Source organism: Pan paniscus, chromosome 14 (genome assembly GCF_029289425.2).
Source record: "Pan paniscus chromosome 14, NHGRI_mPanPan1-v2.0_pri, whole genome shotgun sequence".
Classification (NCBI taxonomy): Eukaryota; Metazoa; Chordata; class Mammalia; order Primates; family Hominidae; genus Pan; species Pan paniscus.
In genome coordinates this window covers 78759640-78780876 of record NC_073263.2, presented here as the reverse complement: position 1 = coordinate 78780876, position 21237 = coordinate 78759640, and the positions used below count along the sequence as shown (strand labels likewise).

General features: G+C 36.9%; 1 protein-coding gene across 19 annotated transcripts in view; it reads left to right on the top strand.

The window, feature by feature from the left end:
* Positions 1-21237, top strand: part of MYCBP2 (MYC binding protein 2) — a 282485-nt gene that overhangs the window by 115574 nt on the left and 145674 nt on the right. For all 19 annotated transcript variants that reach the window (XM_055096857.3, XM_055096853.3, XM_063595814.1 and 16 more), the window contains 6 exons: positions 324-477; positions 4825-4997; positions 6053-6178; positions 6268-6395; positions 17395-17486; positions 19823-19957. In XM_055096857.3, the coding sequence (XP_054952832.2) occupies positions 324-477; positions 4825-4997; positions 6053-6178; positions 6268-6395; positions 17395-17486; positions 19823-19957 (808 nt within the window). The remainder of the gene's footprint in view (positions 1-323; positions 478-4824; positions 4998-6052; positions 6179-6267; positions 6396-17394; positions 17487-19822; positions 19958-21237) is intronic.

The following is a 21237-nucleotide window of genomic DNA, read 5'->3' as shown; positions in this document are numbered from 1 at the left end:
TAGAAATTAATTTTTATGGGAGGTTATATAAATCCAACTTTGAAATTTCACGAAGACCAACTTATCAATCTGTACTCTGTCCATGATACTGTGAATAATTATATAATAGAGTGGTATAGCAAGAGATTAGGAGCATGTGTTGTGGATTTAGACATCTTGAGGTTTTAGTCCTAATTCTCCCACTTAAAGATTTTTTAATTACTTAGCCTCTTTTATTCTCTGCTTATTCACCTCAGAAATGGAGATAATACTACTTTATGGGTTTTGGAGAATTTAAAAGGGTAATATATATTAAAATTATATATAAATATTTTTTTCTTAAGGCTTGGTACCTGCTTCTATATCAGAACCTCCTCCATTTAAATGCCTTCTGATAAATAAAGTGGATGGGAGTTGTAAAACTTTTAATGACTCAGAACAAGAGGATCTGCAAGGATTTGGTGTGTGTCTTGATCCTGTATATGATGTAATTTGGAGGTAAGCATCTCAGTTTATAAAATAGTCAATAAGTTTTGATGCAGTTATACTCTTATGGTAATATAAACTTTATTTACAGGCGGACTTTTCACATGTGAGTACTCTCCTGTTTATCTAATAACTGCAATTCTGTCTCAGTGATTCACAGGGACCTTTATACTATAGCATAGTGGTTAAGAGCATGCATTTTGAGCAACACTACCTAGGTTTATCCCAGCTCCACAACTTGCTTTCTGTGTCACCCTGGAGAAGTTACTTTGACTGTGTGCCTCAGTTTTCTCATTTATGAAATGGGGATGCTAATACTACAAAAGTGCATCCTAGGTGCCATAGAAGTGTTTGCTATTATCATTATAATTATTAATTTTACTGTTGAGAGTTCTGTTGTTATTTTTAGTCTGTCATCAATCCTGTTTATATTGTATAGAATTCATTCTATTTTTTGTTCTCATAATTATTATTAACTATGAGGAGGAAATTATGCCAAAGACAATAAAGAATAAAGAAGATAATTGAGCTTGCCCTTTAAGAATGTGCATTAAAAAATACTCTTACTGGTAGAGAAATATACAGGATTATATGCATTCTGGAAATTATAAAAACATAGAGATAAATAAGGCACAAAAGAGACTCAAGAAATTATGTTGCATTTGTTTGAAATTTATTGTGGTGCTGGGCCGGGTGCGGTGGCTCACGCCTATAATCCCAGCACTTTGGGAGGCCAAGGTGGGCAGATCACGAGGTCAGGAGATCGAGACCATCCTGGCTAACACAGTGAAACCCTGTCTCTACTAAAAATACGAAAAATTAGCCGGGCGTGGTGGCGGGCACCTGTAGTCCCAGCTACTCGGGAGGCTGAGGCAGGAGAATGGCGTGAACCTGGGAGGCGGAATTTGCAGTGAGCCGAGATCGCACCACTGCACTCCAGCCTGGGCGAGACTCCGTCTCAAAAAAAAAAAAAAAAAGAAAAAAAATTATTGTGGTGCTTTATATACAAAATGAATAAATAAGTTACCCTTCTTAGTGTTTCTAGCTTTGGATACTAATAGGAGGTGTACCCTGCCATCACCACAGTGGCTCATCACAGGGCTGAGCACTTCTTTCCTTTTGCGGCCGGCCTTAGTAGGCAAGATTCCAGTAAGTTGAAAGGTTGAAGTAGTGTGAGTGAGGAGACTTTTTCTCTGTCTTCCTTCTTCTACCCATGCCTGCTTACATTCTCATCAGACAGCCAAGTTCTAAGAGGCCATGTGGTAGCAATGGGATAGATGATCTCAAATGTCTTGCCAACTCCTTGGTAATTTTCTTCCGTGTTCCAAAATAGAGATTAATAATGAGGCTTGCATTCAGAGTGAAGAGACTGCTGCACTTCCCAGGTTGCTGGCCAGCTTCCTCTCTTATTTGGGCATTTTATGAGAAGGCGTAGTGGCCAGTATTGAGTTGAGTACATCTCAAATCAATTACATCTCCCTGGCAGCATTGTGCAGGGTAGATGAAATAACAAGAGACTATGGGTGAGTGGTCTTTTGTGATCATTCTTATGAAGACATGAGGTATTAAGAACCAAAGTTAGAATGGTCACAGTGGGATAGAATGGAGGGGATAGAGAGGAGAAAAGATGTAAAGATAGAATTGGCTGCAGTTACTTACCGATCAGAAGTCAATGTTCAAGAGACTTAGTTACCAAAGAGCAGGCTCTGGTTTGGACTTAGGTGTAAATTGATGTTTCACTGTTTTGTAGTTCTTACATGTTTTATTTTTAAATGAAGTAAATTTGCATTAGCAAAACAAAAATAAAAATTGGCAGTGTGGAATCTGTTTCTGGATGCGTTCACTAAGTTAGCAATAACAGTATAACTAAGTGTAACAGTAAAAACTTACTTGAACTAGAACCATTTCCCTGGGGTCTTAACAGAACTCTCAAGTATGATGTTCAGCTGGTTGAACCTTGTCTTTTCCATTTATGGTAGTAGCAATGGGACAGATGATCTCAAATGCCCTGCCAGCTCCTTGATCAATTTCTCCATTGTTGGAAAACAGAGATTAAGAGATGTTTTGGTAAAACAGCTGAGAGGTATTTTTCTTTAAATCAGGATCAGAATTTCTGTTATCCTGACTTCTGGCTGCTTTGTGTCTTTTGTGTTTTTCAATGGGGCACTTAAATTTTATAATTATCATATGCATTGCACATCCAATATTAGCTTACTTTGACTTTCCTTCTGGCCTGCATCTGCTTCATTTTATATTCTTTAGGAGCCAACTTTGCCTGAGTAATTAGAAACAACATCTATAAAGAGCAGATAAATGTTAAGAACACCTGTTTTATTTCCCACATACAAATTTACACAAATAATATGTGAATTTGTGTTATTTTTTAAAAAACAAAGCAAAAATACATACAGGAAAAAGGATGGTCATACTCTGTATCTGTTTCTTTTCCCATACCGAATTCCACTAGCCTTCTCTGTGGATCACAAGTATGAAGTTTGATTTATATCGTCTGACACCTTTTAAAATGCATGTATTTTTCTTTTTATGTAAATAAAAACATACCTACTCTAAAAGTTAGATTTTTTGCTCAAAAATAATTTAGAGATCTTTCCAAGTCAGTATTTAAAGAACAGCTTCATTATTAAAATTGTGGAATTCTGTAGTCTGGGTATACCAAATATACTTAACTGTTTGCCCATCAGTGAACATTTTAGATTTTTTTTAATATTACGATATTACCTACAATGCTACAGTGAACAAATACACAGGTATCTACACACAGAGTTTTACACACATGTGGAAGTATTTCTGCAAGCTAGCTTTTAAAATGTAGAATTGCTGAGTTAAAAGATAGGCTCACAGAATTGTAAAATGACTGAGGTAAGTCTGAATCACTTTAGAAGTTTATTTTTCCAAGGTTGAGGAGATGCCTGGGAAGAAAAGACAAGCCACAGCAGGATCTGTGCCCTGTACTTTTTCTGAAGAGGTTTGAGGCCTTCAGCATTTAAAGAGGAAAAGAGAGCAGGAGGAGAAAAGGAAAAGAAAAAATGAGAGGATGTGGTCACATTCTTGTAAGGTTTTGATTAGGCTTACTGAATCCACATGTTGCACATGAAAAGGAAGGGGTAGAGGGAACAGTGAATTTTGTATTTGGAGTTAAAGTAAACATAGAGTAGAGGAAGCAGTCAAATACTCATTCATCTGGGGCTGGGGCGGGTGGGGCTTGGTGGGGGCATGGGCAGATAATTTCTAGTATCTTCTTGTCTCTTACCATGAATTTTCCAGAACCAAAAAGAGACTTGAATCCACGGATATTAGAACCTATGTGTTTCTATTATTTACCATCAAGAGAGTTAGTGAAACTGTTGAATACTAAAGACCAAGGGGAAATCTTAAAAGCAACCAGAGAGAAAAGAATGATTACCTAAACAATGAGATCAACAGAACTTCCCAAAAGCAATAATGCAATAATATTAATGCTACTAGTTATAGAAGCTACCATCATATAATTTATTTTCTCCCAAATGCTATTTTAAGTGCTTTTTAAAAATAATTTAAAATTTTTTAATTGTGGTAAAAAAACAGTATAAAATTTGCCATCTTAATCATTTTGAAAGTCTGCAGTCAGTGGTGTTTAGTGTATTTATGTTATTGTGAAATAGATCATCAGAACTTTTTTTGCTTGGAAAACTGAGACTCTATATTTATTAAACAATAGCTTGCATCCCTCACTTCCCGACCCCTAAAAGAGGTCAAGAAGTGGAGATAGTTTTTTGAAGTTTTTGTTACAAAAGAGATCAGAGAAATGGGATGATGAAGACGTTGTGGGTTCCTAATAGTTTTTAATTGGTTTTTACTGTTTATTCATATGGTTGAACATCCACATCCATTCTATCTGTGCTTCCTTTCTATGGATAGCATTCCATGTCCTTGCCAATTTTTGCTATGGATTGATTGTTTCTAGCTCTTATACATTGAGGATATTGTAGCTGTGTCTCACATGTACACTTCACATTTTTCTTCAACTTGTCCTTTGTCTTTAAACTTTTTTAATGGGGTATTTGTTGAGTTTCATATTTATATGTATGTATCAAAACTTTATACAGTCAAGTATTATAATCTACATTACTATTTTCTGTATTAAGTATTATAATCTACATTACTATTTTCAAATTATTTCACTTTTAGTGATATAGTTTTTTTATATGTTTAGCTTAGATCCAGAAGATAATGAGCTACATTTGTCCTCTTTAAGCTGACTATATTATTTATTCTCTTTGTATCATCAGTTATGTTTTAGGAATTTTTTTTAAAAACAAAACCACATTGAGGTGCTGTAATTATTCTTTTTCTTTAAAGGTTTCGACCAAATACTAGAGAGCTGTGGTGTTACAATGCGGTGGTTGCTGATGCCCGGCTTCCCTCTGCAGCAGACATGCAGTCCAGATGTAGTATCCTAAGTCCTGAACTTGCCTTACCAACAGGATCAAGGGCCCTCACTACCCGATCTCATGCAGCTTTGCACATTTTAGGTAGGGTTGCGATTTGATGTACCGTTAATTCACATTAATGTGTGCTGTCCAGGGTTTTTTTTTAGAGTATTTAAATTTATATGTAATTCTGTCTTGTTTGTTAAATAATAATAATGTACAAAATAAGTTAAATCCTCTAAGAGGCTAATTCCACAGAAAACAATACATGAGACCTGTACTAACACTATCAAAGATTTATGTATGCCCAATTATTTAATTTTCACAGAGGTAGACCCTTAAAAATAATGTTTTTGCTCAACTTGAATGTATAAACTTTTAAAGATATGATAAAATGTTCAAGTATATAATATTTAATTTATGTATATTATGTTAAATAAATTCTATAAAATAGAATTAATTTTATATACATCTTCTGTTTCTTCTTATATAACACAGTTTTCCACAGCATATCAACTTCATTCTTATTTAATTACTTTGAGATGTAGTACTTATTTAATTACTTTGAGATGTAGTGCAATATATTTATTTTGTAGCTGGAAATTTTATATCACTCTACGTAACTATGTATTTTGTTGCTTTTAAAAATGATCCTTAAAAAGACTCGTTTTAAGACTCTAGCACTTGCAGGTGTGAAATCATATTCCTAAATATAATTACTATATCATAAATATAACTCCTTGTTTCCTTTTTCTCAAATTTCATTTTGGTTTCTATTGTAGACATCCAACACTAGTGTTGATTAAGTTTGTGTGACACTAATGTGTCTTCCTCAAATAGCACTTTAAGAATCAAACTAATTTGGAGTTTCATAAAAGGAAGAACCTTGTAAGAATTCAAAGGTTAAGTGATTTCAACTTTTCAGAGATCCAGTTTTGTGTAAAAGGTTGTCGTATGGCAAGTTTAAATATGATCATTAATCAGACAAGGGATAATTTGTATTGGTTTTAAGCATTCTTCCATGAAATGATGTTTAAAGCTTGGAGTAATATTCTGAGTTTATTTATTTTAATTTATCCCCTATAGCATTTAATGTCATCAATACCATAGGACATTTTCATTTCAAGGAGTTAAATTTTGTTTGTTTGTTGTTTTAGGTTGTCTTGATACCTTGGCAACTATGCAGGACTTAAAAATGGGTGTTGCAAGTACAGAGGAAGAGACTCAAGCAGTAATGAAGGTTTATTCTAAAGAAGATTATAGTGTGGTAAACAGGTTTGAAAGTATGTATACTTCGGTTTAGGAAATATTGTCTTACAACTGAAATATATATGGATCTTTTAAAACATAGATTATGATTTATATATTCTAGGTCATGGAGGAGGCTGGGGTTATTCTGCCCATTCAGTAGAAGCTATACGTTTCAGTGCCGACACTGATATTTTACTTGGTGGTCTTGGTCTGTTTGGAGGTAGAGGAGAATATACTGCTAAAATTAAGGTAAAGTTCATCAACAATGTTGTCCTTTTTTGTTTGAACATACTGATTTTGACTTAATTTATTATTTTATTATTTAATGTCTAATTTTTTTCCTTTTTAACTGGGTTTATTTTGTTTTTAATGCTTCTTTTTAAAAAGCGATAGAGAAAACATTGCTAAAATCGAATACAGTAATACTAATTTTTTTTAAATTTATGTATTTATTATTATTATACTTTAAGTTTTAGCGTACATGTGCACAATGTGCAGGTTAGTTACATATGTATACATGTGCCATGCTGATGCGCTGCACCCACTAACTTGTCATCGAGCATTAGGTATATCTCCCAATGCTATCCCTCCCCCCTCCCCCCACCCCACAACAGTCTCCAGAGTGTGATGTTCCCCTTCCTGTGTCCATGTGTTCTCATTGTTCAGTTCCCACTTATAAGTGAGAATATGCAGTGTTTGGTTTTTTGTTCTTGCGATAGTTTACTGAGAATGATGATTTCCAATTTCATCCATATCCCTACAAAGGACATGAACTCATCCTCTTTTATGGCTGCATAGTATTCCATGGTGTATATGTGCCACATTTTCTTAATCCAGTCTATCATTGTTGGACATTTGGGTTGGTTTCAAGTCTTTGCTATTGTGAATAATGCCGCAATAAACATACGTGTGCATGTGTCTTTATAGCAGCATGATTTATAGCCCTTTGGGTATATACCCAGTAATGGGATGGCTGGGTCAAATGGTATTTCTAGTTCTAGATCCCTGAGGAATCGCCACACTGACTTCCACAATGGTTGAACTAGTTTACAGTCCCACCAGCAGTGTAAAAGTGTTCCTATTTCTCCACATCCTCTCCAGCACCTGTTGTTTCCTGACTTTTTAATGATTGCCATTCTAACTGGTGTGAGATGGTATCTCATTGTGGTTTTGATTTGCATGTCTCTGATGGCCAGTGATGGTGAGCATTTTTTCATGTGTTTTTTGGCTGCATAAATGTCTTCTTTTGAGAAGTGTCTGTTCATGTCCTTCGCCCACTTTTTGATGGGGTTGTTTGTTTTTTTTCTTGTAAATTTGTTTGAGTTCATTGTAGATTCTGGATATTAGCCCTTTGTCAGATGAGTAGGTTGCGAAAAGTTTCTCCCATTTTGTAGGTTGCCTGTTCACTCTGATGGTAGTTTCTTTTGCTGTGCAGAAGCTCTTTAGTTTAATTAGATCCCATTTGTCAATTTTGTCTTTTGTTGCCATTGCTTTTGGTGTTTTAGACATGAAGTCCTTGCCCATGCCTATGTCCTGAATGGTAATGCCTAGGTTTTCTTGTAGGGTTTTTATGGTTTTAGGTCTAACGTTTAAGTCTTTAATCCATCTTGAATTGATTTTTGTGTAAGGTGTAAGGAAGGGATCCAGTTTCAGCTTTCTCCATACGGCTAGCCAGTTTTCCCAGCACCATTTATTAAATAGGGAATCCTTTCCCCATTTCTTGTTTTTCTCAGGTTTGTCAAAGATATATGTGGCATTATTTCTGAGGGCTCTGTTCTGTTCCATTGATCTATATCTCTTTTTTGGTACCAGTACCATGCTGTTTTGGTTACTGTAGCCTTGCAGTATAGTTTGAAGTCAGGTAGTGTGATGCCTCCAGCTTTGTTCTTTTGGCTTAGGATTGACTTGGTCATGCGGGCTCTTTTTTGGTTCCATATGAACTTTAAAGTAGTTTTTTCCAATTCTGTGAAGAAAGTCATTGGTAGCTTGATGGGGATGGCATTGAATCTGTAAATTACCTTGGGCAGTATGGCCATTTTCACGATATTGATTCTTCCTACCCATGAGCATGGAATGTTCTTCCATTTGTTTGTATCCTCTTTTATTTCCTTGAGCAGTGGTTTGTAGTTCTCCTTGAAGAGGTCCTTCACATCCCTTGTAAGTTGGATTCCTAGGTATTTTATTTTCTTTGAAGCAATTGTGAATGGGAGTTCACTCATGATTTGGCTCTCTGTTTGTCTGTTGTTGGTGTATAAGAATGCTTATGATTTTTGTACATTGATTTTGTATCCTGAGACTTTGCTGAAGTTGTTTATCAGCTTAAGGAGGTTTTGGGCTGAGACAATGGGGTTTTCTAGATATACAATCATGTCGTCTGCAAACAGGGACAATTTGACTTCCTCTTTTCCTAATTGAATACCCTTTATTTCCTTCTCCTGCCTAATTGCCCTGGCCAGAACTTCCAACACTATGTTGAATAGGAGCGGTGAGAGAGGGCATCCCTGTCTTGTGCCAGTTTTCAAAGGGAATGCTTCCAGTTTTTGCCCATTCAGTATGATATTGGCTGTGGGTTTGTCATAGATAGCTCTTATTATTTTGAAATACGTCCCATGAATACCTAATTTATTGAGAGTTTTTAGCATGAAGGGTTGTTGAATTTTGTCAAAGGCCTTTTCTGCATCTGTTCAGATAATCCTGTGGTTTTTGTCTTTGGTTCTGTTTATATGCTGGATTACATTTATTGATTTGCGTATATTGAACCATCCTTGCATCCCAGGGATGAAGCCCACTTGATCATGGTGGATAAGCTTTTTGATGTGCTGCTGGATTCGTTTTGCCAGTATTTGAAGATTTTTGCATCAATGTTCATCAAGGATATTGGTCTAAAATTCTCTTTTTTGGTTGTGTCTCTGCCCGGCTTTGGTATCAGGATGATGCTGGCCTCATAAAATGAGTTAGGGAGGATTCCCTCTTTTTCTGTTGAGTGGAATAGTTTCAGAAGGAATGGTACCAGTTCCTCCTTGTATCTCTGGTAGAATTCGGCTGTGAATCCATCTGGTCCTGGACTCTTTGTGGTTGGTAAGCTGTTGATTATTGCCACAATTTCAGATCCTGTTATTGGTCTATTCAGAGATTCAACTTCTTCCTGGTTTAGTCTTGGGAGAGTGTATGTGTCGAGGAATTTATCCATTTCTTCTAGATTTTCTAGTTTATTTGTGTAGAGGATTTTGTAGTATTCTCTGATGGTAGTTTGTATTTCTGTGGGATCGGTGGTGATATCCCCTTTATCATTTTTTATTGCGTCTATTTGATTATTCTCTCTTTTTTTCTTTATTAGTCTTGTTAGCGGTCTATCAATTTTGTTGATCCTTTCAAAAAACCAGCTCCTGGATTCATTAATTTTTTGAAGGGTTTTTTGTGTCTCTATTTCCTTCAGTTCTGCTCTGATTTTAGTTATTTCTTGCCTTCTGCTAGCTTTTGAATGTGTTTGCTCTTGCTTTTCTAGTTCCTTTAATTATGATGTTAGGGTGTCAAGTTTGGATCTTTCCTCCTTCCTCTTGTGGGCATTTAGTGCTATAAATTTCCCTCTACACACTGCTTTGAATGCGTCCCAGAGATTCTGGTATGTTGTGTCTTTGTTCTCGTTGGTTTCAAAGAACATCTTTATTTCTGCCTTCATTTCATTGTGTACCCAGTAGTCATTCAGGAGCAGGTTGTTCAGTTTCCATGTAGTTGAGCGGTTTTGAGTAAGATTCTTAATCCTGAGTTCTAGTTTGATTGTACTGTGGTCTGAGAGATAGTTTGTTATAATTTCTGTTCTTTTACATTTGCTGAGGAGAGCTTTACTTCCAAGTATGTGGTCAATTTTGGAATAGGTGTGGTGTGGTGCTGAAAAAAATGTATATTCTGTTGATTTGGGGTGGAGAGTTCTGTAGATGTCTATTAGGTCTGCTTGGTGTAGAGCTGAGTTCAATTCCTGGGTATCCTTGTTGACTTTCTGTCTCGTTGATCTGTCTGATGTTGACAGTGGGGTGTTAAAGTCTCCCATTATTAATGTGTGGGAGTCTAAGTCTCTTTGTAGGTCACTCAGGACTTGCTTTATGAATCTGGGTGCTCCTGTATTGAGTGCATATATATTTAGGATAGTTAGCTCTTCTTGTTGAATTGATCCCTTTACCATTACGTAATGGCCTTCTTTGTCTCTTTTGATCTTTGTTGATTTAAAGTCTGTTTTATCAGAGACTAGGATTGCAACCCCTGCCTTTTTTTGTTTTCCATTTGCTTGGTAGATCTTCCTCCATCCTTTTATTTTGAGCCTATGTGTGTCTCTGCACATGAGATGGGTTTCCTGAATACAGCACACTGATGGGTCTTGACTCTTTATCCAATTTGCCAGTCTGTGTCTTTTAATTGGAAAATTTAGTCCATTTACATTTAAAGGTAATATTGTTATGTGTGAATTTGATCCTGTCATTATGATGTTAGCTGGTTATTTTGCTCGTTAATTGATGCAGTTTCTTCCTAGTCTCGATGGTCTTTACATTTTGGCATGATTTTGCAGTGGCTGGTACCGGTTGTTCCTTTCCATGTTTAGCACTTCCTTCAGGAGCTCTTTTAGGTCAGGCCTGGTGGTGACAAAATCTCTCAGCATTTGCTTGTCTGTAAAGTATTTTATTTCTCCTTCACTTATGAAGCTTTGTTTGGCTGGATATGAAATTCTGGGTTGAAAATTCTTTTCTTTAAGAATGTTGAATATTGGCCCCCACTGTCTTCTGGCTCGTAGAGTTTCTGCCGCGAGATCTGCTGTTAGTCTGATGGGCTTCCCTTTGAGGGTAACCCGACCTTTCTCTCTGGCTGCCCTTAACATTTTTTCCTTCATTTCAACTTTGGTAAATCTGACAATTATGTGCCTTGGAGTTGCTCTTCTCAAGGAGTATCTTTGTGGCATTCTCTGTATTTCCTGAATCTGAATGTTGGCCTGCCTTGCTAGATTGGGGAAGTTCTCCTGGATAATATCCTGCATAGTGTTTTCCAACTTGGTTCCATTCTCCCCGTCACTTTCAGGTACACCAATCAGACGTAGATTTGGTCTTTTCACATAGTCCCATATTTCTTGGAGGCTTTGTTCTTTTCTTTTTATTCTTTTTTCTCTAAACTTCCCTTCTCGCTTCATTTCATTTATTTCATCTTCCATTGCTGATACCCTTTCTTCCAGTTGATCGTATCGGCTCCTGAGGCTTCTGCATTCTTCACGTAGTTCTTGAGCCTTGGTTTTCAGCTCCATCAGCTCCTTTTAGCACTTCTCTGTATTGGTTATTCTAGTTATACATTCTTCTAAATTTTTTTCAAGGTTTTCAACTTCTTTGCCTTTGGTTTGAATGTCCTCCCGTAGCTCAGAGTAATTTGATCATCTGAAGCCTTCTTCTCTCAGCTCGTCAAAGTCATTCTCCGTCCAGCTTTGTTCCATTGCTGGTGAGGAACTGTGTTCCTTTGGAGGAGGAGAGTTGCTCTGCTTTTTAGAGTTTCCAGTTTTTCTGCTCTGTTTTTTCCCCATCTTTGTGGTTTTATCGACTTTTGGTCTTTGATGATGGTGATGTACAGATGGGTTTTTGGTGTGGATGTCATTTCTGTTTGTTAGTTTTCCTTTTAACACACAGGACCCTCAGCTGCAGGTCTGTTGGAGTACCAGGCTGTGTGAGGTGTCAGTGTGCCCCTGCTGGGGGGTGCCTCCCAGTTAGGCTGCTCGAGGGTCAGGGGTCAGGGACCCACTTGAGGAGGCAGTCTGCCCTTTCTCAGATCTCCAGCTGTGTGCTGGGAGAACCACTGCTCTCTTCAAAGCTGTCAGACAGGGACATTTAAGTCTGCAGAGGTTACTGCTGTCTTTTTGTTTGTCTGTGCCCTGCCCCCAGAGGTGGAGCCTACAGAGGCAGGCAGGCCTCCTTGAGCTGTGGTGGGCTCCACCCGGTTCGAGCTTCCCAGCTGCTTTGTTTACCTAAGCAAGCCTGGGCAATGGCGGGCGCCCCTCCCCCAGCCTCGCTGCCACCTTGCAGTTTGATCTCAGACTGCTGTGCTAGCAATCAGCGAGACTGCGTGGGCGTAGGACCCTCCGAGTCAGGTGCAGGATATAATCTCCTGGTGTGCCGTTTTTTAAGCCCGTCAGAAAAGCGCAGTATTCGGGTGGGAGTGACCCGATTTTCCAGGTACCGTCTGTCACCCCTTTCTTTGACTAGGAAAGGGAACTCCCTGACCCCTTGCGCTTCCCGAGTGAGGCAATGCCTCGCCCTGCTTCAGCTCGCTCACGGTGCGCACACCCACTGTCCTGCGCCCACTATGTGGCACTCCCTAGTGAGATGAACCCGGTACCTCAGATGGAAATGCAGCAATCACCCGTCTTCTGCGTTGCTCACGCTGGGAGCTGTAGACCGGAGCTGTTCCTATTCGGCCGTCTTGCCTCCTCGCCCCCTACAGTAATACTAAATTAATAACTCATTAAAAAAATCAAAATTCTGTAAGAAGGGAAGAAATGAAAGGAAAATTATTTTCAACAATTTACGACTGAAGAAAGACTATATCTCAGTCCTTTCTGTGGAACTTCTGGTGGCCTAGCAATACCAGTGCCTTTTTATGTGGCTACTTTCTTATAGCCATTTTAATGACAGAGGAGGCACAACTGTTTAGGGACATTTTGATGTAGTATGTAAAGAGACATCTTCACCCCAGGAGTGGAGACCGGGATGAGTGAGAGATAGTGTTAGGGGAGGATTCCATCTGGTAGGCAAACTAAAAATCATTGAGAGTCATATGTTACCACACCTATTCGTATCCAAAAGGGCCAACAAATTATCCTAAACAAAGTATATGTTCATTCTTTGAATATTCACTAATAGCTTGAATGTTCTGCTTCTCAAATTACCTGATTTTGCTCTAAAAGTGAAAGAGAAAACTATAGTTTCTGCCTGAATTTCAATAGCAGGCTTCACAAAAAAATCTCGATTAAATGTCATCTGTTCAGGAGGTATTTTCTTAGTTCTCTCAATAATATCTAAAAATGATATCAATATGTTAACACTCTTCTTCATAATGATGGTTTCCAAGGACATTCCCCATGGAGGCCCAACCAGAACTGACAAACTTAAAGAAATATTTGCTTATTTCTGGTTATAGTTGGAATACATGCTAAAAAAGCAGATAATGTAAGAATGAATAAAGTAAAAATTTAAAGCTCCTATAGTTATGTGGAGTATAGTGATAGAATAATGATTAAGGACTCTTGTAGCACATATATTTTGATAATAAGAAAAATAGTAGTTTGGCTCATTTCAGTGCAACTGCTTTAAAATGGTTATTTTAGGATGTCTTGATTCATCCTCACATTAGAGAAGCAACCTCAATGTGTTATGTAGTTCTACTTGACAATGTCTAATAAGCTCATCAGGAGGATATATTTTTTTCTAGCTCTAAGAGATTTTTTCTTTTCGGAATAGTGAACAACGTAGTGGACCTTATCTTCAAACACTGTAGTATATAGAATTATGGAGGCCTTCCATATATGTTGTTTTTATATTGGCCCTGTTTTTTTTTTTCAAACTCAAATTTTACCTCACTCCTCCTATCGTCTGGAAATGATCTTGCCTTTTGTATTCAATTATCCAGTGAGTGGGCTAAGGCCTTTCAACAGTAGTCAGTCTTTTTTTTTCCTTCCCTTCACCTCTCTGTAATGTATACATTTGTTAAGCCCTTTTGTATTTTTTTGTTTTGTTTTGTTTTCATACCTCTAGTTGTTTCTTCTATCTCTTTGTAGGTTCATCCCCTTCCACCTGGCCACTGAATGTAGGAGTTCCTCAAAGACCCAGCCCTAGGCCCTCTTTCTTCACATACTCTTATATGCATTCTCTTTTGAGCCCAGAGTTTTAATAGCCATCAGCATACCATAATCCCCAAATTTGTATCTCCAACTCAGACTTCTTTGATGCATTTTCATGTAAATATGTTAAAGGCACATCAGTTATCAGTCATAATATCTCAACTGAATTCATGCTCTTCCACTGATCTCTCTCTCTCATGATTAGTACCATCCACCATATGCTTGATACATAGGCCGGAAATCTAGACATTTTTCTTGATAGGCCTCCTATATCTCTTTCTTCTCCACAAAAAAGACTTTTCTACCACTACCCTAGGCAAAGGTATTTGTCTTGGACTAGCCACCTAGATAGTCTCTGTACATATTCTTTCTATACTTTCTGTCTCCATTCTCTCTCTTACCATTCCTACTTGAACCTACTCCAGTCAGATTTTTGCCCCCACCACTGACATTGCTGTTGTCAAGGACACTGATGACTTTCATATTGCTAAATTCAGTAGTCAAGCCTCAGCTCTCATCTTCCTTAACCAGTCAGCTGAATTTAACCCAATTGAGCTCTTCTTTGAAATACTTTCTTCTCTTGTCCCGCAGGACACTACACTTCATTTTTCTTTTGTCCCACTGACTGTTCTTCTTAGTCTCCTGCTGGTTGCTCATCATCTTCCTGACTTCTAAATGTTGGAGTGCCAAGAACTCAGTTTTTGACATCTTTTAAAAGTATTCTCTTCCTCATAGTGGTCCAGCCTCATGGACATTTATCTCTGATGACTTTTAAATTTATAAACCTCTTCTCTGACCTTTAAACCAATATGTACAACAGCCTATGCTGTGTCTCCACGTGACTCTCTGATAGGCATTTTGGAGGTAACATATTCAATACTATGCTTCTGATGATCTGCCTAAACCTGCTATCCTCATGTTCTTCCCCATCCCAGTTAACTGACTCAGCATGGAGTTAACTTCATTCTTCTGTTTCCTCAGGCCAAAAATCTTGGAGTCATCCTTGATTCTACTCTTTCTTTTACACACATCCACTTCGGCAGCAAATATTGTCGTTTCCACTTTCAAAATAAATCCCGTATCTAACCACTTCTGAAAACTGCCACTGCTATCAGGTTGGGTCATGCCACAGCCATTCTCATCTGTATTATTACAGTAGCCTCCCAACTTGTGTTCTACGTCTGTCCTCACCCCATTTGTTCTGTTCTGAGTGTGGCAGTGATTCTCTTAAAATGTACAGCAGATTGCATCATTGTCTCTTCAGAATCCTGTAGTGTCTTCCTATGTGAGAATGAGAACCAAAAGCCTTAGAAGGACCTACAAAGTCCCCATCAGAACTGGCTGTCATCACCTCTCTGACCTTTTGTTCTACTAGTTGTTTCACTCTAATCCGGTGACACTGGCCTGCTTATTGTTCCTCAGACATTCCAGGCACAGTCAAATCTCAGTACCTCTTCACTTGCTGTTTCCTCTTAACTACAGCTCTCTTCACTTCAGCACCTACATAGCCCACTTCCCCATCACCTTCAGAGCTTCATTCCCTGGTAAGCCTATTTAAAACTGTAAATTCGATTCCCAACCATAGACTTACTCCCAGTAGCCCCCAATTCTTTGTTTGTATTGTTTGCCCCTTTATGCCCAATTTCTAGAACTGTGCTTGGCATACAGTATGTGTTCAAAAATATTGGTTGAATGTAAATACAGGAGTCAGGTTGGGGACAAATTATTAAGAACCTTCATATCATGCTGTGGAGGAGATGAGAAAACAAGGAATAATTTTATATTAAGAAAGTATTCTGATAAGATATTTTTATAAGGGTACTAAGGGTCATGAAACAAATACAAAAATCCTCAACTTTGTGGAAAATGGGTTAGAAGAAGGAGAGAATGGAGATAAGACTAATTAGTTGTTGAAATATTCCAGCCAGCAATAGGGAATATGGTTGAATTGACAAGCTTTGGTACCAGTAAGAGAATAGATACAGTAATGGCAGAGAAATATGGAAAAAGGATTATTTCGGACTATTTTTTTTTAAGAGTCTCTTTGGTAGCCCACACTGGAGTGCAGTGATGCCATCTTGGCTCTCTGCAGCCTCTGCCTCCTGGGTTCAAGCAATTCTTCTGCCTCAGCTTCCCGAGTAGCTGGGACTACAGGCATGTGCCACCACGCCCAGCTAATTTTTGTATTTTTAGTAGAGACGGGGTTTCACCATGTTGACCAGGCTGGTGTCAAACTCGTGACCTCATATGATCTGCCTGCCTCAGCCTCCCAAAGTGCTAGGATTACAGGTGTGAGCCATCAGGCCTGGCCTATTTCAGACTTTTTATCTGAGAGATTAGGTGAATGAAAGACCATTAACCAGAACAGAGAAGGCAGGAAGAAGGTATAGAACTAGTAGGACAAAGGGAATCCAATGACTGTTGAGAATAAGAGCTGAGCTGGAGAAAGATTTCTAAGTCATTAGCATATAATTTAAAAATTTAGACACCTAGCACAGTACTTGTCCAGTAAATTTTAATGCATTTTAATCTTTATCTGCCTCTCTTGCAATTCACCTTCCATAATTATCCAGAGGAAAAAGGTTTTCTTAAAAAAAAAAAGGACATTTTTTAAAAAGACCTCTTCCTCATAATTCTTATTTCCACTTAATTTCATAACCTTTTTGTATTGGATATCTTTTCTGTTTTTTTCTTACCCAGAGGATCTTCCCCTCTTTTTTAAGAGCCATTTGTTTCATGCTTTTCATCTATCTTTTTCTCATGCCATATTACTTTGAACTATATTTTGTTACCTATTGTTTTTAAGGATTCTTATGTTGCTCTTCTCTCTCTGTAGCTAATATTTCTCTACCCTTTTTTATTGTTTGTTTTTTTTAAGAATTCTACAGTATTCACTTAATTTTTAAAAGTACTGTGAGATGGGAACTGTTAGTATCCACCCACCTTTTATGGATGAGGAAACTAGGTCCCAGGATCTCACAGTTAGTAAGTGATGAAGCAACATTCTACCTCATTTAGAATGAGGTAGAATCTCACTTAGTGAGAGTCTCACTTAGTTAAAATTTTTTGTTTGAGTTCTCTCACCTTTTTCAGATGCACATATTAGGTACAAAACTTGTATAGAACTATTTAGAGCATTTGATGTAAATAGATGAATATATAAATTAGGAAAACAGAGATTAATGTAGACCATAAAACCTTGTTTCCTAATTTAAATACATATGTTTGTGTATTTCACATAGTAATGTTAAAAAAGCAGGTACTCTGATTTTTTACATTTGGTATGGTCCAGCATACATTGATCATGCACAAAATTATGAACACATTGTTCATCAGATATGTATAGCTGATTTATATAAATGATTGTCTTTCTCCTTTCCTTAGCTGTTTGAATTGGGTCCTGATGGAGGAGATCATGAAACTGATGGTGACCTTCTTGCAGAGACTGATGTATTGGCTTATGACTGTGCTGCTAGGTAAATAATTTGTGCATTATTCATTGTAACTCTTGCATACTTAATATTAAAAATTTATTATAAATGAATAAACATACTTTAAAAGGAAGTTTTAAATCTGCTATGAATATCAAATGCTTGAGAAATTAAATTATATATTAAGCAATATAAGTATTGCTTTCAAAAATGCTGAATTAAAACTAATATACTTCATAAATTTATTTCATAAGTCAACTTTCAATATTGAAGATAAAAATGGAAATATGCATATATTTTATACACCTTTACTTTCATGCATCTCTTACGGAATACCTAGTATGCTGGTGTTCTAGTAATGATACAGTTATTTACTACTCCTAGCATTACAGGTAATAAATAATTAGTGTCAAGTGGTCATGTTTGACCATAATTCAGATTACCCATGTACTCTGACATCATGCTGCTAGAATATATTTGATAATAACACACTTGGGGAGGTGACTAGCTTTACTGAAACCTTTTGGGAGTTTATAAAAATTAGTATGTTTATTTATGAAGGTTCATTAAGTAAGAGGATACTTACACTTTATCAGTCCTCTCTACGTAATCCTAAGAATTATCTCAATATTGTGTTATGATCAGTGTTCCCTGGTTTGAAGCAGGGAATATTATTATAAGAAAAATTATAAACTGAGCTTCATAGTAGTAATAGTGTGCTATGTTTCCCAACAATAACTATGTTAGGAAAACCTTGTAGGTTTTTTTGCTAGTGAAAATGTATATTTTCAGAAACAAGGATGATCGTAAGATACTGACTTTGCTTGTACAAGATATAAATACTTTTGAAAACAAAAGAGTAAATCTAAAGAAAATTTTGACTATTTCTTAGGCATTAACTAATATCGCAAGATTTTTTTAGTAACCTTCAGTGTTTTATACAAATGAATATTAGGGAAAATTTTAAGAAAGCTAATTGATTAATTTTCAGCAAAGCCTTAAGGTGCCATTGTCATTTGCTGTATTTATTTATTTATTTATTCATTTATTTATTTTTATTTTTGAGACAGAGTCTCACTCCATCACCTAGGCTGGAGTGCAGTGGTGTGATCTCAACTCACTGCAACCTCTGCCTCCCGGGTTTAAGCGATTCTCATGCCTCAGCCTCCTGAGTAGTTGGGACTACAGTCGCATGCCACCAGGCCCGGCTAATGTTTGTATTTTTAGTAGAGATGGGGTTTTACCATGCTGGCCAGGCTGGCCTCGAACTCCTGACCTCAAGTGATCCTCCTGCCTTGGCCTCTGAAAGTGCTGGGATTACAGGAATGAGCCATGTGCCTGGCTGCCATTTGTTTTTGACCATATGAGTTTGAGTCGAAAATATAAAGCACAGTTTCATTTATAGAGAATCATCTAGGATTTCTTCATTAGCTTATATACAAAGCCCAGACTCCTAAGGCATTGGGAGCATTAAAGGATTTCCATAACATCCAGCATCTTTTTTGACTTTCTACCACTACTCTTCTACAGCTGTCTTAATGCATTAATGAAATTAATAATGAACACCTTGTCATTTCCTGACCTCTTTTGTACTTCCATACCTCTACAGATTTTTTCATGACATTCTCCTGCTTCTTTAAATGCCCTTTATTCTTCTTTCAATTCCAGCTACAACCAATAAACATTCCTTCCACTCTGTTACCTAGTACTTTGTAACTCGTTTATATCCTTTAGAAGATGCCCTTATTTATTGTCTTTTTTCTTCTTCTAAATTAATAATGTTTGTATAGATATTATGTGACAGACTCCAAACACCTATCTGACTTAATTCATTCTAAAGGACAACTCTATGAGCAGGATATTATTTTCACCACAGTTTTCAGGTGAAGAAGCTAAGGTACTGAGAGGATAGAGTAACTTGCCCTGCATTGCCCTGCTAGCAGGTCACAGAGCTGGGCCTTGAACCCAGGCTGCCTGACTCCAGGGCCATTTTCTTAATATGCTGCCTCTCAAAACTATTTAGCTGAATGAATGAGCTTTAAAACTAAAGTTCAGATTTTTATTTTCCAGCAAAATTTGAATGTTTTTTAATATCAGTTTAAAACATTCTATCTTATTTTAATATGAAAGTTTTATAACATTTAAGGATATTGTAGAATTCAAGAAGAGGAGGAAGAAATGTAATTCTATCACCATAACACAAATAACTATATTTGCTTGCATTCTTGTCCAGACTTCTTAGAGTGTTTTTAATGTTGTTTGACAAGAATTTTATAATACAGTTAGTTTCATGTTTTTGTTCACAAGGGATTTTGAAAAAATAAATATATGTGACAGAGAAGTAAGAAAATATTGTCTTTGACTCACTAATTTTTTCTCAGAGAAAAATATGCAATGATGTTTGATGAGCCTGTTCTCCTGCAAGCTGGGTGGTGGTATGTGGCATGGGCCCGAGTGTCAGGACCCAGCAGTGACTGTGGATCTCATGGACAGGCATCTATTACCACAGATGATGGGTGAGTAAATGCCCAAGTGTTACTTAAGCAATTCTTATTTTTGTTAGAGGAATATTGTTTTGAAAATTCAGAGGACTTTCAGCAGGATTCAAAAGCTTAGGAAGACTAGAGCATAATATAACTGCTAAAAATTAAATTCATGTAACCTCATGCCAAATTGAGGTCTAGACAGAACAAGGAGGTAATAAGACCACTGTACTTTGCTGCTGTCAGATGGTATTTGTATATATTTCTGGGTATTACATTGTTTACGAGCTTGATTACCAAATTAGAAATTATATAGAGGAAGGTGACAAGGAAAATGAGGAGTTTGGAACCATAAAAAAGAAGTAGATATGTGATATTAAATTTGAGAGTGCATGAGAAAACAGTTTAAAATTTCAAAGCTTCAGCAATGTGTGTTATTTTAATAAAATATAGGGAAAATGTTGCTGTTTTAAAATAACTTTCACATATAGAGTACTTTTCAGTTCATATTCTTATATTTTATCTGATTTGATGCCCTCAATAGCTTTGTGAAGCAGTTATTAGCCCCATTTTATACTCCAGGGACTAGAGAAATAAAAAGGTGAAATTATTTGCTATTTCCTGAGAGTCATGTGGTTAAAACCAAGGTCAGACCTGTAACCTGTTGACTCTAAATCCAACATTTCAATATTCTATTACTATGATTTATGTATTCTAAAGGACTATCATTTGTAAGATAAATTCAGTTTATTCTTGATTACTCCTGAGCATAAACTATTTGAAATCAGTTGAAGTTATATAACAGTATATATTCCAGTGCAGGTCAATTCATAACAAAGCTGACCAAAAAAAGAAATAGACTTATTTGTGAGGTGAAATTCCTGTTGCTGAATATTCAAGGAGACTACTGTAGAAAAATCACATCTGTTGTTGTGTGCATCAACTTAAGAATGTATTTAGAACTAAGTGACTACTTTGACCCTGGACTGTATGATTTTCATAGACAGTTCATTCAGACTTGGAATGTCATGGCACACTGAGGCTAAAGCTTATCATGCAGCTAGTCAAGCAGATATTATACTACTTACTTGTAAGTAGAAATTTTAGAAGTTTACTGCTGTGGTTAAAGCTGAGTTGGAGAGCTAGGAGGGACAGGACAGCTACTCCTAATCACGTTCAGTTCTTTCATTTTACTGACTAACCCATTCAGAGCTAGAATGAAAATCTAGAAAATACCTTTTTGCTTTTCTTTATGTAAAAGAGTGAATCATTTTCATTGACATAAGATTGGAAAACATGTTTCTTAAATTTCT